The sequence below is a fragment of the Grammomys surdaster genome, unplaced genomic scaffold, assembly GCF_004785775.1.
Source record: "Grammomys surdaster isolate TR1022 unplaced genomic scaffold, NIH_TR_1.0 126271, whole genome shotgun sequence".
Taxonomy (NCBI): Eukaryota; Metazoa; Chordata; class Mammalia; order Rodentia; family Muridae; genus Grammomys; species Grammomys surdaster.
This window is the reverse complement of record NW_021621071.1, coordinates 11068035-11082072: the sequence shown is the minus strand read 5'-3', so window position 1 is coordinate 11082072 and position 14038 is coordinate 11068035. Positions and strand designations below refer to the sequence as shown.

The 14038-nt window shown below is 49.4% G+C and overlaps 1 protein-coding gene across 1 annotated transcript in view; it reads left to right on the top strand.

Annotated features, from left to right (window-relative positions):
* Rassf3 (Ras association domain family member 3) overlaps positions 1–5622 on the top strand; it is a 63919-nt gene extending 58297 nt beyond the window's left edge. Inside the window, exons 4-5 of the mRNA XM_028759108.1 lie at positions 817–926; positions 2897–5622. Coding sequence (XP_028614941.1) covers positions 817–926; positions 2897–3046 — 260 coding nt within the window. The 3' untranslated portion in view covers positions 3047–5622. The remainder of the gene's footprint in view (positions 1–816; positions 927–2896) is intronic.
* Positions 5623–14038: the final 8416 nt, after the last annotated feature.

Here is a 14038-nt window from a genome sequence, read left to right as displayed (position 1 = left end):
GAACAGAAAGATAGGCAAGTCAGAAGCCACAGGCCCAGCAGCCCGGCAGAGGAGGAGCCACCAGGAAACTGCAATGCAGTTATACTTGAAGTGCTAAGGGACATAGGGAGGCCTGAGGACATTTTTAGTTTGCCAGCAACTTTGCCAGTGCAGGTGGACGTCAGCCACACAATCTAAAATGGCAGTGTCCAGCTGAGCCGTCCCCCTCATGGCTGGCAGATCTTCAGACATGAGAGTGCATCTGTGAAGACACACTGTGCTTGTAGGACAAACTCAGCGGTTAAGAGCACTGACTGCTCCTCTAGAGGTCCTGAGTTCAAGTCCTAGCAACTACACGGTGGCTCACAACCATCTGTACTGGAGATCCCATACCCTTTTCTGGTGTGTGTGAAGGCAGCAGCAGTGTACCCACATACACGAAATAAATAAATAAAAATCTTTTTTAGAAAGGGGGGTGTTTAAAGTCCCAACCCCCACCCCAGAGTGTCCCATCTTTCTTAAAGGAGGGACAGAATCATAGCATGCTTGATGCAAATTTCTGTTTCATCTTATTCTTGGAACTCACTTCTGCCTCTTCAAGGCACGGTGTATGGTTGTGCACTGTGGGCCTGTGGTGTTAGCACGAGAGCATTGTGATCTAGAGGCTCAGGGACTGTGACCTGTTACTGTGACGTGTCACAGTTGTGCGTGTGCGCGCATGCACATGAACCTGTGTGTGCGCTGTGACCTGTTTCTGTGTTGTGTCGGGGTGGGGTGGGGGAACTGTCTCAGGAACGCTGGAGTCCTCTGTAACATGCTGTTTGTCTCCCTTCCCAGTGTATGCCTGCAAGCTCTCGGACCGGGAACACCCGCTGTACCTGCGTTTGGTAGCAGGGCCCAGAACCGACACACTTAGTTTTGTTCTTCGAGAACATGAGATTGGAGAGGTGAGTGAGGGATTGTTCACGGTGGCATCAGATGACACAGAAGAGCTGGCCTGCTTTATTGCTTAAAGGAGGTGGAGGAGGGGGGCAGCAAAAGGGAGAGATTTTGACTTACCCAGAGTAAAGCCCTGGTTAGCTTACAGTGTAATTCTCTTAGAACATTATATTGCCGTGTGCTCCTCAGAGGTTGGAGGAGAGAATTCTTACTGAGGCTCACACAGAGAGCAGTGTTCACCCTTCCCAGCTCTGTGTGACTCTAATCCAGCTGTGTCTCCTCTTATCTGCTGCTAAGAAACGTCTCCAAAGGGAAAGCAAGGAAACCCAACAGGATGGGGGCCTGGCATCCCTTCCCTCTGCATCCAGTCAGAGGATTCAGGACTTCTGTTTGCACACGTCCTCTTCTCTCCAAGGAGGACGTATTGGGGTATCCATTGAAAACCATTTTTGGGGCCACCATGTATATCGTCTGTCAGCTTCCAGTGATCCTGGAACAAACTCTCCAGCCCAGGCCAGGCACTCAGACTCCAGCCGTGTGAGGTGTCCCGTGGAATAGTCCACGCTCGGAGAGAACAAGCTTGCTGGCCTAGTCAGGAGACTCGGGCTGTGGCTAGATAGGGACACAAGATGAGGCAGAGCTTCTGGTTGTTCCGGCCTTCCCCTCAGACAAGGTCTACAAACAGTTATTATTCTCATTGTGATTGTATGGATGTATTTTGTGGGCATGTATACCTCAGCATGTATGAGGAGATCAGAGGACAACCTCCCACAGCTCGGTGGGTCACAGGGAAGAACTCGGGTCACTGTTTTTTTTGCACAGCAGTTTCCTTGATAGCCACTGCTTTTTAAAAGAAAAAAAAACCTTTTGTTTTTTAAATTGCATTTTATTGTCTTGTGTGAATGTGACATAACTTGTCACGTCATAACCTGTGGAGCTGAGAGAACAACTGGCAGGAGCCGGCTCTCCCCCATCATGTGGGTTCCAGGGTTGAAACTCTAGTTGTTAGGCTTGGCAAGAGAAGCCGTTAACCACTCAGGCATCTTGCTGCTCTCTCTCCAGTGTGTGTGTGTGTGTGTGTGTGCTGTGGGAGGGGTGCTGTTAGTGAAGAGAACTCAGCCTCCAGGACAGCACCAAACTCCAAGTAGTGAGCTCGGTCCAGCTGCCGTGGAGGGCGGGCGTGGGCGAGGGAGTCGCTCAGCAAGGTGTTTCAGTCCTTACAATCTTGATTGTGAGCCGGGCTTCACAGTGGCTCAGAGAGACCTGTTAATAAACCCAGCCTTGGCTGGGAAGGGAAGGGGAAAGGTCCTGGAAGCCTTCTCAGGAAGGTCGGTGTGAGCTGAGACCCGAAGGGTGGGCAGAAGCTTGGTAGGCAAAGCAAGGAGAACGGCGCATGCGCACAGCTGAGGTCCTGCGGCAGCTAAGGGTGGGGCTGGAAGGGAGAGCATGTCTTACCTCGGGTAAACATCCAGGCGTGCCAACTGGATACCCATGCGTGCTTACCGTGGCTGCGTGCGTGGGTGGGTGGGCTGGGAGTCGGAGCTCAGGTCGGAGAGAACAAGAGTAGGGCGAGAAGGAGGGGAAGGAGGCTGTGCAGGGTGGGGAGTGGATGAGGAGAGCCGGGGCAGGTCTGGTCGGGCTGCAGGAGTCGAGGCTACCGTGGGCAGGGAGAGGAAGGCCAGACTCTGATGACTGCCAGTGCAGACATGGGGAGAGGCTTCCCTGTGGGGTTGGACTAGGAGGGGAGGGCAGCCACACCTCAGCCTTCTGAGGGGCTTGGTGTCACACGCCGTAAAACCAGCGCTCCGGAGGCTGAGGCAGGAGGATCATGAGTTCAGGACTAGACTGTACAACACAGCAGAATCTTGTCCTGGCGGTGGGAGGGGGACCCCTGGTGGTTGCGGGGAGGACACAGAGTGACCCTGTCTGGATTATTCCTGGATCCTGTCACGGCATATTCCTCTGTGTCCCCCAACAGTGGGAAGCCTTCAGCCTCCCGGAGCTGCAGAACTTCCTGCGCATCTTGGACAAGGAGGAGGACGAGCAGCTGCAGAGCCTGAAGCGGCGCTATTCAGCCTACAGGCAGAAGCTGGAGGAGGCGCTGGGCGAGGGCTGGAAGCCCGGCTAAGGCACAGGGCTCTGCCTGCCCGGAAGGCACAGCTCGGGACGCACGAGAGAGCCGCATCGATTGCCTCTCTCCTCGGAGAGCTGTCTTCGTGCCTTCCTCTTTTCCCTGTAGACACAGTTCTCAAAGCCTGGTCACGCACCATCCTGCGCCTCACGGATTGGCACAAGGGACTCTGCAAGCTTGTTCTGTTTTGGCATGGCGACGTTACCTCTTGCGAGCTGTGAGCCTGTGCTCGTCAGGCGCATCCTGGAGCGCTCGGAAGCTCGGACTCCGGGTTGATGCTCCCTGTTATCTTCTAGTTACTTTAATGATGTGATTTCGGTAGCTTCAGGATGCGAAGATGATCTTTAAAGCTTTACTAGGCGATCTCAAGTCCTACGGTGAAACCCTGCTTGTTTTTGTTCTCTGTCAGAACAGTCTACCCACATGAACTGACGGACACAGGAATTCAGGAACTCTGGGGGATTGGGAAAAGATTTTGGAAGAGTTTTGACAAAGAAAGTAAAGAGCATGTCGGGAAGGTAGAGGGAAGGTGAGGGCCTAGGGCTCGGGGAGGTAGCATGGTTTCTAAGTTAGTATCAGAGGAGAAAGGTGTATTTGTCTGTAAAGGAGCTAAAAGCATTCAGGGTCAGTGTTGAGCTCAGTTAAAGATTGTTTAATTTGTTAGTGGTAAAATGTGGGGTCAGAGCCAAAGAGCCAAGAGCTAAGCCCAAAGGAGGGAGGAGGGACTCATGAACTGCAGCCGACCTGTAATGGATTTAACCTTGACCGAGGTGGTCCGCAGGTAGGCTTGCCTCAGCTGGACCTGACCTGTGCATCCGTTCCCGGATGGCCTGGGGTTTAGCTGCTCTGTGGAGGTGGGGCCTGACCGAGTGCTGATTCCTGTTAATGTAGATCCCCCCCCCACACACACACACACACACACACACACACACACACACACACACACACATACACACACACACACACATACACACACACACACACACACACACACACACACACACACAGAGGTTGCTCTCAGAGTTAAAAAGGAGTTTGGGTAAGAGCAGCTGCTTCCCCTCAGCTGTTAGCTAGGAGATGTAGCAAGGCCGGGGCTCACAGCACACTTTGTGGGGCTCACAGCACACTCTGTGACAATCACCCCCTTCCTGTTATTCCACCCTTCCTTTTCCCTGCGCCCCCCCACCCCAGCCCCAATCACTCTCCAGAGTTGTTCTTATGAAGTAGAAGACAGGGATGTTGATTAAAGGCCAGGTCCTACTGCATCCTTGCCTCTTCAGAGACCTAAGGGCCCCAAGGAAGGAAAGGCCACACCCAGCTGACCGCACCACAGGCGTTCATTATGGAAGTATTTTAACACAAGCGTGCATGTTCCTTCCAACCAAAGAGACGCGTGTGCAATAGACCAGGCGCGATGGGCTCTCTTCCCAGAGCACCCTGCAAATCAGAGAGCGGCGGGCACGGTGTTCGCGCTTCCAGAGGGGCCTTCCGGTTGGTCTGCCTCTAGTCTAGATAGATTTTGTTGTTTATAAATTCCCAAGGAATTGTTAACACGGTGACACCCGATGGAATCTTTTGGAAATTCCGAGGTGCTCCCGCTCTTTGCCTTTCTATGAACTGTGCCTTGGATGGAGACACTGTCCCTCCGGGGTGGCTCTCCTGACTTCATCAGAGAACGCCACCCCGTGGGAGGCAGATCCAAGCTCCCGAGACAATCGGATCTTCTAAGCTATTAGGAAGAGTTGGGGGAAAAAAAAAGAGTAGAGCTAGCTATAAAATATGAATGGCACATCTTGTTTAATTTTGCATGTGATTTCTTCTTTGCGCATCAGTGAGGTTTAGTGACATTGTCATCCGACACGCTGCCTTTGTTCAGGGAATACCTCCATGGTTCCTGTACCGGTCTTACTCTTCAGACTATGGCTTGGGTTTGTGTATGCCGCCACCAGCCACCTGGTCTTCTAATTCCTCCTCCCAATGTCCTCAGTGTTTGTGAGGCGTTAGTTTCTCAGATTTAGACACTGTTAGAACCTGAAGTAGCAGCTGATGGGTATCTGTGAAATTTTTTTTTTTTTTACTTGAAGTAGACTGTATGCAAACAGCACCCTCCTCTGTATTCATCCAAGCCTCGCTCCGTGGCGTGTGCACTACACTTTGAGACTCGGAAGTGTCACTGTATTGAAGATCTGCCCGTCCTGAAGACTGATGTTCTCTCCCAAACACTGGTTACTACAGCAGCAGTTTTTCAGAGCACAAAGGAAGAAAAAGAGCCCCGGGGGCCAAAGATCTTTTTTTTTTTTTTTTTTTAACCGTTGTTCAGATCCTTCGGTAAAACAAAACAGCTTTGCTGTATTACTGTTTTCTCTTCGGAATGCGATGGTACAGGAACGGTGTTGAATGAAGGGGGACCGCAGGGAAGCTTTTTAAATCTAAAGTTAAACGCTATATTTATAATGTTGAGGACTTTTAAGTTTTATTTTTATAGGGCAGATTTTTTTTTCCTCCCCTGAAATTGTGTCTGGAATGGCAAAAATTGTTTCTATTATTAAAAAAAATTTGAAGTCGTCAGTTGATACTTGTATGTCTTTATTTATGATAACATGCTAATAAATGTGTAAAACATGTAATTTATATATATATATATATATATATATATATATATATATATATGTCACTGTTTTGGAAGAAGCTTTTTTTTTTTTGGAGAAGAACGTACGGTGATTCAATAATGATGGTTGGTTTTGTTTTTTCCCGGAGAGGGGTCACGCGCTTTTCCAAATGTCATTTGCCTTTCGTTCTAGCTCCATGTCTGCGTGTCCTGCACATTAAAATTGTTTTTCCTTTCAAAAACAAATGTATGCCTTGGGAACTCTAGAAAGCCATGCAAACACCAAAGCGCTATCCGGACCCGGTCTTCTTGTCCCTACTGCCAGAACCATGTGGTCCTTGGAGGCCCCGCCCTCCCCTTCTTGTTCCTACTGCCAGAACCGTGTGGTCCTCGGAGGCCCCGCCCTCCCCTGCCGTTTTTTTGACTTGCCAGGTTTTCCCTGCAATAAGCCACTTCAACAGCAGGGCGTGTTTGGTTTTAGATAACTAAACTGTTTCTTACAAATGGATGGAGAGGTTTGCTTGGATTTGATGGCGACATTGTTCCCCTTGTTTTCTGTCTCCAAGGCTGCATAAAGTGTGCTCTCTGCCATGCTGCCCCCTAGAGGCCTTGTTGAAACAAGAGCTGGGCCCCAAGAGGAATCAACTTTTTTTTGCCAAACTCTTTTCTGAAGGTTCTGGGAAGTCACTTCAACAGGATTCCTGACTCTTCACTCCCTCTCCTAAGACAAAGAATAGAAATGAGAATTTCTCTTCACTGAGGCAGGTTGTAGAAGCAAAGCTTCCTGTCTCTTCCTGTCTTGGAGCTGGCCCTAAAGGAACCATCCTCTTGTGAGGCTGGAGAGATGGCTCCGAGATTAAAAAGTGTTTTCTGCTTTTTCAGAACTGAAAAAAGATCAGTTCCCAAGCATCCACCCCTGGGTGCTCACACCCTTCTGCATGTAACTCTTATCTCTAGGGAGAGCTCAGGACTCTGGGTCTCTGAGGGCACCTGCACTCACGTGCCACACCCAAACACATGCACATCATTAAAAATGAAAACTATTTAGAAAAGAGGAAATGCCCTCGGGTTGTTCCATCTCCATCACTATGGCGATAGTACTGTTAATAAAAATAAAAGCAAATTATTTGAAGTGTAGCATGAGACTCAGTTCCAAAAGGGGTCCTGCCTCTTGGCTATAAGAAAGCTAGGCTACAATAAACCGGAAGGACAACCTGGACAACCTGGAGAGACACGCCCTGCTGGGCTTCCTCACCATCGATCCATTTCAGCATGGCTGTTTATGCTTCACTGTGTGCTGATGTAGTGAAGGCTCCACAGCGATTCACAGCCGCCCCGTCCCCATGTAGAGAGTTTCTTGGACAAGTGCTTCGTGCCCAGTGTCTGTCTTCATCTGTATCTTTTATGATAAACCAGCACATACAGGTGGGTATTTCCTGGCCTTCTGGGGGCTGTTCTAGTAAGATTAATCTGAGGAGGGGTGCCAAGGGAACCCAGACTTATAGCCATGTAACCCCGGACTTTGTTAATGTCTAGTGTGCAGTGAGTTCGGAGGACTGGGCCCTCAGCCGTGGGTAGGACCAGAAGAGGCCATCTTGCGGGTGTTCGCTGCAGGATTCCTTGCTTGCTTGTGGGGAGTTCTCATGTCTTCCAGGCTGTCACCATGGGTCAGTGTTGTGAGTGTGTAACACACAAGAGGGACAGACTTTTGAGGGACTTGGCAGGGGTTAGTATACAAACACTGCATTGGGGTGCTGTCAGGTGGTCTTATTTGGGTGTTTTGTTTTACTGAAAGGGGAAGTCTCTGGTACAACCTAGATCAACGTGTCAACAAGGTGCTAAACATGTACTGGGCCTTATTCAAAAGGCTCACAGTATAGTAACGTATCTACTCCCCAGGCAGTGAATTAATATGAATATTACACTCATCGTTGAGGAAACACATTGCCGGGTAGTCCCAAGGAATGGTGTGAGTGATTGGCTGGCCTTTGACAGCCTGGCTTCTCAGCATCTTGTTCTCAAGCTCCTAAGAATGTTTGGCAAACTGATTTTCAAAGAGAAAACACTACATCGCCTCTGAGGGGCAGACCGTGAAAGCAGGCTTGTGCTGGAACAGAGGGACCTTTTCACTCACTTATTTACATGCTGGTGGTTGGGCTTCATTTATGGAAGTGGCTTTATGAGGGTACTGGTTCTCAACCTGTGAGTCATGACCCCTTGGGAGTTGAACAGCTGTTTCATAGGGGTGGCCTATCAGATATCCTGCATATCAGATATTTGCATTACAACTCATAACGGTAGCAAAATTACAGTTATGAAGTAGCAACAAAGTAATTTTGTGGTGGTGGTGGGGTCACCACAGCATGAGGAACTGTAAGAAAGGGTCATGGCGTTAGGAAGGCTGAGAACCACTGACTTAGGAGCTAATCATGAACTACAGGGAGGGAACTGTCTTGGGTTTCCTTTAAGGTTTGCTGCCTAGGCAGAGTGGGCAGGGCAGGGAACCATTCCCAGCATTCCTCTTGGTATCTGTCAGGTAATTCCTGGAGCAACCAGGAAAAGACGGCTCAGAAGCCAGGCAAGCCACCCAACCTTGCAGTGGGCCGAGCCACTCAGCCAGCTCACGACAGGCACCATCCTTTGCAAAGGAACTAAGTAATGAGAATTTAACCAACCCCCTGCTGATTTCCGGTGTGAGTGGCTACTTTCTTATTTACGAGTTCTAGAAAGAATCTCAGCTAAGGCGCCAACAGGGTGGAGAGGAAGGCCAGGTGAAGGCCTAAAGGGACGGCCAGCTCCAGAGTTACTCCCAGGTGAGCCTCATCTGTCTGCAGGGTGGGTTAAGGCTTTGGTTTGGTCTCTGGTCTGGTTTGGTCGTCTTGTTTTGCTTTGCTTTGTGGTAAACCACTCCAAGTTGATGGTAGAGGGATAGGGTTGAGGGGCAGCTTGGGATTTAAAACTCTGGTTTCTGAGAGACACCCTTGGGAAGACTTCAAATTGCGTAGTGTTTTTGACAAAGCAGACTTTGTCGGTGCAGACCAGTGCAGAGGCTCCGCCATCTTAACAAGTTCTCAGCCCCACACCTTGGCACCGAGCTCCCCAGAAGCTCCTGTCTCTGTTTCTGAGCAAGGCGAGTTGATACTCTGAAATGTTCACACACACAGCAGCACAGGACTCTAAACTTTTCAGGAGGTCTCTTTGTTCTGGGGAGGGAAATACTTTAGCCAGTCAAGTTTGTGATACTTTTATTATTTTGTGTGTTGTGTTTGGTCTTTTTTGTTTTGTTTTGTTTTGTTTTTTGAGACAGGGTTTCTCTGTGTAGCCCTGGCTCTCCTGGAACTCACTCTGTAGCCCTGGCTGTAGACCAGGCTGGCCTCGAACTCAGAAGTCTGCCTGCCTCTGCCTCCCAAGTGCGGGGATTAAAGGCATGCGCCACCACTGCCAGGCTTGTTTGGTCTTTTGAGACAGAGTTTCTACATATTCCTGGCTGTCCTGGAACTCACGCTGTGGACCGGGCTGGCCTTGAACTCACAGAAATCCGCCTGCCTCTGCCTCCCAAGTGCTGGGATTAAAGACTTGTGCCGCCTCCACCCGCCTGATGCTTGTGCTCCTATCACCTTGCATGTTTTACTCTTTCATCTATATTAGATGAAAATTAAATTCGGCCCTGGGCTTGAAAAGAAATTCCAATCTCTCGGTTTTATTAACTGAAAGATTTTTCTTTTTGACAGGATCCCACTTTGTAGCGCAAACTGCCTTAGGATTTAGTGTGAGTAATGCTAGATCCAACTTGTGGCAATCCTCCTGTCTCAGATAGTGAGAGTCCAGGGAGATTGACCACCCCTGTCGTCAGCAGGAGGTAGGAAACGCAACAGTGTTAGGAACTGGGTGGATTGTGTTGGGTGAGAAAGTGATGCCCCCAACCCACCCCTGGGACCAAGGATCAGATTCGTGTACACTAAACAGTCAGGTGTGCTGGAAACAAATCCAGGTGCTTTGAGTGACAGCTGAGGAGGCCAGAGAAGTGATTTCAAACCGAGGTCTTGAAGGGGAGGGGTTACCAGCAGGACACAGAATTTGAGGGAGTCTTCTCTGTAAGAGGATGAGCTGGCTTCTGAGGTTCTTTTGATAGCAGTATGTGTCTGTGAGGGCCATTCTGGAGGTTTCATTTTCTATTGTTCTGAAAAAAAAAAAAAAAAGACTAGCGTTCCTTTACCTTTGTAAAGACTAAAGCACGTTGTTTAACATTTGTAACAACAGTTGCTCCCAGTCTAACGGAGTTGCCTGTTGTTTGCTTTTCTGTGAAATGAAAAAGAGTTCTGAGGTAAAACCCTGGGGTTTATGTCCGACTCCACATAGCCAAGTATGGCAGTCCAGCACTGGAGAGGTGGAGGCAGAGGGATCAGAAGTTCAAGGCCATCCTCAGCTGCACAGCGAGGTCATGGCCAGCCTCGGCTAAGTGATGGGTAAGGATGAAAACATGGGACCGGCAGGGATTGTTGGCGGTTGCCACAAGGCTGCAGGGAGAAGGAAGTGAGGCAGTGGGTGTGAAGGTACCCGCACGCTGCCCTTCTCAGAGTTCCAGGTATCATCAGCTGCTATCTTCTCGGTCTTCATTTGACACTGAAGCTCACCTAGACACATCCTGTCTGTCCACCCCCAAGAGGAAGCCCTTTCAAACACAGAAAAGCGTTTGCTTAGGCTTCAGAACGTCGTTTGCACATCCGACAGCATTTTGCAGCCTACAATGTCCCTTGGATTTTAAATTTCACCTTCCTCTTGCCCATTATCCACTGTGATAGTCTGCTTGGTGGGATTTAGAAGACTGTGAAAATACTCCTGTATGAGCTTGTGTCAGGATGTTTTCAGAAAGATTTAAGTGAGCAGAGAACAACTCCGCGGATGTGTTCTGGGTTATCCTGGGCGCTGGGTGCTGGGCGCTGGTCTGAGTAACAGGAAGCAAATGGTCTTCAGGAGAGTGCAAGCATGACTAGGTTGGAGTTTGGATCCAAAGAAGCCCTCACAAATGCCAGGTGGGTGTGACAGCTGTCTGAAATTCCAACCTCCAAGGGCAGAGATGGTCCCCAGGCCTAGCTGGGTATGGAGACTAGACACATCAAAAGCACGGGCCTTGGTTTCATTGTGAGACTGTCTAACTGAATAGAATAGTGGTCAAGAGAGACTCCTGACCTTTAATCCTGGCAGAAGCAGAGAACAGGTGGATCTGTGAGTTCAAGGCCAGCCTGATCTATGTAGTGAGACCCCGGTCAGCCAAGACTACATAGTGAGACCTTGTCTCACATAAATGAGTACCATAAAAGAATACAGATTCCTAAACCAACCTTGGACTTCTATAGAGTTGTTTTTTGGGGAGTGGGGGCGGTTTCAAGACAGGGTTTCTCTGCATAGCTTTGGCTGTCCTGAAACCTACTCTGTAGACCAGGCTGGCCTCGAACTCAGAGATCTGCCTGCCTCTAACCTACATGTATGCGTGTGCATACATATGCACACCTCCACACACATGTTCCTCCACACACAAAAACATATACACAGTGAATACACACAGCACAAACACACACACAAATGTACACATAAGAAAAAGTGTGTGTGTAACAACAAAATCCCGCTGTGCCCCTTCCTTCCTTTCTCTCTGATTCCTGATCATGAACGTAGTGTGGCTAGCTGCCTCTTGCTCCCATCTTCCCCAGCAGGGTGGGCTATAGCCTTCCTTAAATGAATAACATGCCCTCCCTCACCCCCCAGTTGCTTGTGTCATGAATTTCATTGCAGCAAAGTCAGGGATACACACACACACACACACACACACACACACACACTCATTCTCTCCTCTCTGGAAGCCTTGTTAGTTCCTTAATGTGAAAGGAATTTGCTTTTGTGGCATGTGAGCTTGAGACCCAAGCACGAGAGCCCTGTAGCCTTCCTTTGAGCTGTCCGCATCTCCATTCTTACATGGTCATGTAAACTTGAGGTACCCTCGGTGCGGGTCCAAGTTAAGCATCTAAAAGAAATAAGGGGCTGGAGAGATGGCTCAGTGGTTAAGGAGCACCTGCTGCTCTTCCAGAGGACCCATGTTGGACATCTCACAACTGCTTGTGACTCTGGCTCCAGGAGATAGGACACCTCCTTCTCAGGCAGCTGTACACACATGGCTTATATACATACAGGCACACATGGACACATAAATGAAAATAAATCTGGGGTTTTTGTTTGTTTGTTTGTTTCTTTGAGACAGGGCTTCTCTGTGTAACCCTGACTGTCCTGGAGCTTACTCTGTAGACCAGGCTGGCCTTGAACTCAGAGAGATCCGCCTGCCTCTGCATCCCAAACTCTTGAGATTAAAGGTATGCACAACTGCTCCCCTACAAAAATGAATCTTTTAAAAAGAATTAACTTAAGGTAACGCTTGTGGGGTGTAGGGTGCAAGCTGGTGATTGATATTTTACCGCAGTCCACCCATTTTGTCTCTCTTCCGGCATTCCTTTTGAAAGCTGGCTTTTCCCCTTCCATTTCTGTCACCTTCAATTTTGACTTCAGAGTATTTTTGATCTTGGCCTTATGGGTTTGGCCAGACATGGTTGTGGAGGCCAAGCAAGGTGTGTGAGCCAGAGGGAATTGGGTCTGTGGCATGTCTTGTTTGTATTTAAAAAATTTATGCTTACGGAAGGAAATTGATTTAAACATAGAACACTCACAACTGTAGGGCGATTGGCTGATTTTCAGCCTTCCGCTGTGTTCCCCATAGAGGCAGTTACAGAACCCGTTCTTTCCTGACAACTTAGATTCGGGGTACCTGGAGCAGCGGGGTCACCAGGCTCTTAAGGTGATGCTGAGTGATCCGGACCAGAGCTGGAGGCCTCAGTCTTTGAGTTTTTTGCCTGTGTTTCCATGTCTGTTAACTCTCGCCCCTTCCCTAAGTGAGAGCATCCCAGCACTCCTGAGGCTGAGGCTGAGGCTGAGGCAGGAGGATTATGGCTTCAAGGCTAGCCTGGGCTACATAGTGAAGTCCTGTCTCAATAGCTCTCAGGGATAATCACAACAGCAAAAACCCCCAATTGGTGATTTCCGTGAGGGCAGACATTATTTTCAGTGTCCTTTGCATCTCTCCTAGCTGGGGACTTCCTAAAGGTGTGGCAACAGCTTTGTGGGCAGCTTGGAGACAGAAGGGTCCTCTCCACGTTGCAATTTCGAGCCTGGCCTGCTGCAGCGTTTGCCCCTGGCTGAGCTCGGGGGAGGGGGTGGTGGTGGTGGGGGGTGGTGGGTGGGGTGTAGGGAGGACGCAGGGAGCTGGGATCATAGGCCTGAAGCATCTGTTTTTATTCTATGAGAGGACTCGCTCTGGCACTGTGAGCATCTTTGTGGAAGAATCTGGAGAGTGCAGAAGACTGAGGCTGCCTTGGGAGGTGACACAACCTTAGTTGACACTCATTCCAGATCCCTAGTAAGAACAAGGAGTCATATTGACTGGCAGATACCAGAGATGGGAAGCAAGGACACAAAGCAGCTTAGGTCGTAGGGGTGTGAGGAGGACAGAGTCACCATGCACCAAGCTGCATGCACCAAGTCCCAGCTCTCTGAGTAGGCCAGGGCAGCATGCTAACAGGTGCTCTCTGCCTGGGATCAGCTTCTGGGAACTTCAGAAACACACTGGAGAGAAGGGTGGTCTGTGATGAGCTGCCAGCCAGAGAGCCCATTAAAATATTTTCCAACACGTGCTGGTTACATTTAGCAAGCAATCCACAAAGACACATCTACTTTCTTTAGTAACAATCGGCGAGGACTCGTGTATATTTATATTCCTGGGTATGTAGTAGGCCTGACCTGAGTGGGGGGCGGTGCTGGGGATTAAACCTAGGGTTTGATGCACCGTGGGCAAGTGCTAGCTAGCACTGAGCAACACAGTTGGCTCTTGGTTTTCTGAGAAGAGTTCTGACTATGTACCGTGGGTTCCTGGAATGTTCTGGCTGTTTGGTTTTGAACTTGTAATCCTCCTGCCTCCTGGAAGATAAGGAGTGAGAAGGAAAGACCACAAGCTGTCTTAATGCTAGGGGTTCAGGCACGGGTCACTAAACGTGGACAGTGTAGTTCTGTCCCTTTGGAGATACGTTGACCCTTTGCCATTGTCAGCTTTGCTCTGCTGCAGGTACTTGTAGTTAAAGAAGCCTTGGCAAAAAAGGAGAGACCAATCCTGCAGGTTGCAGAACGAGCCAGAGCTTAACAGAAAACTGGCTTTGGGGCAGGGGCTGTAGCTCAGTGGGAGAGCAGGTCCTTGAAATGTGTAGGAGAGCAGTCCTAGCAACCCTCCTGTTGCTGTGATAAAACGTCAAGACCAAGAGGAGCTTGGGGAGGAAAGCGTGTGTTTC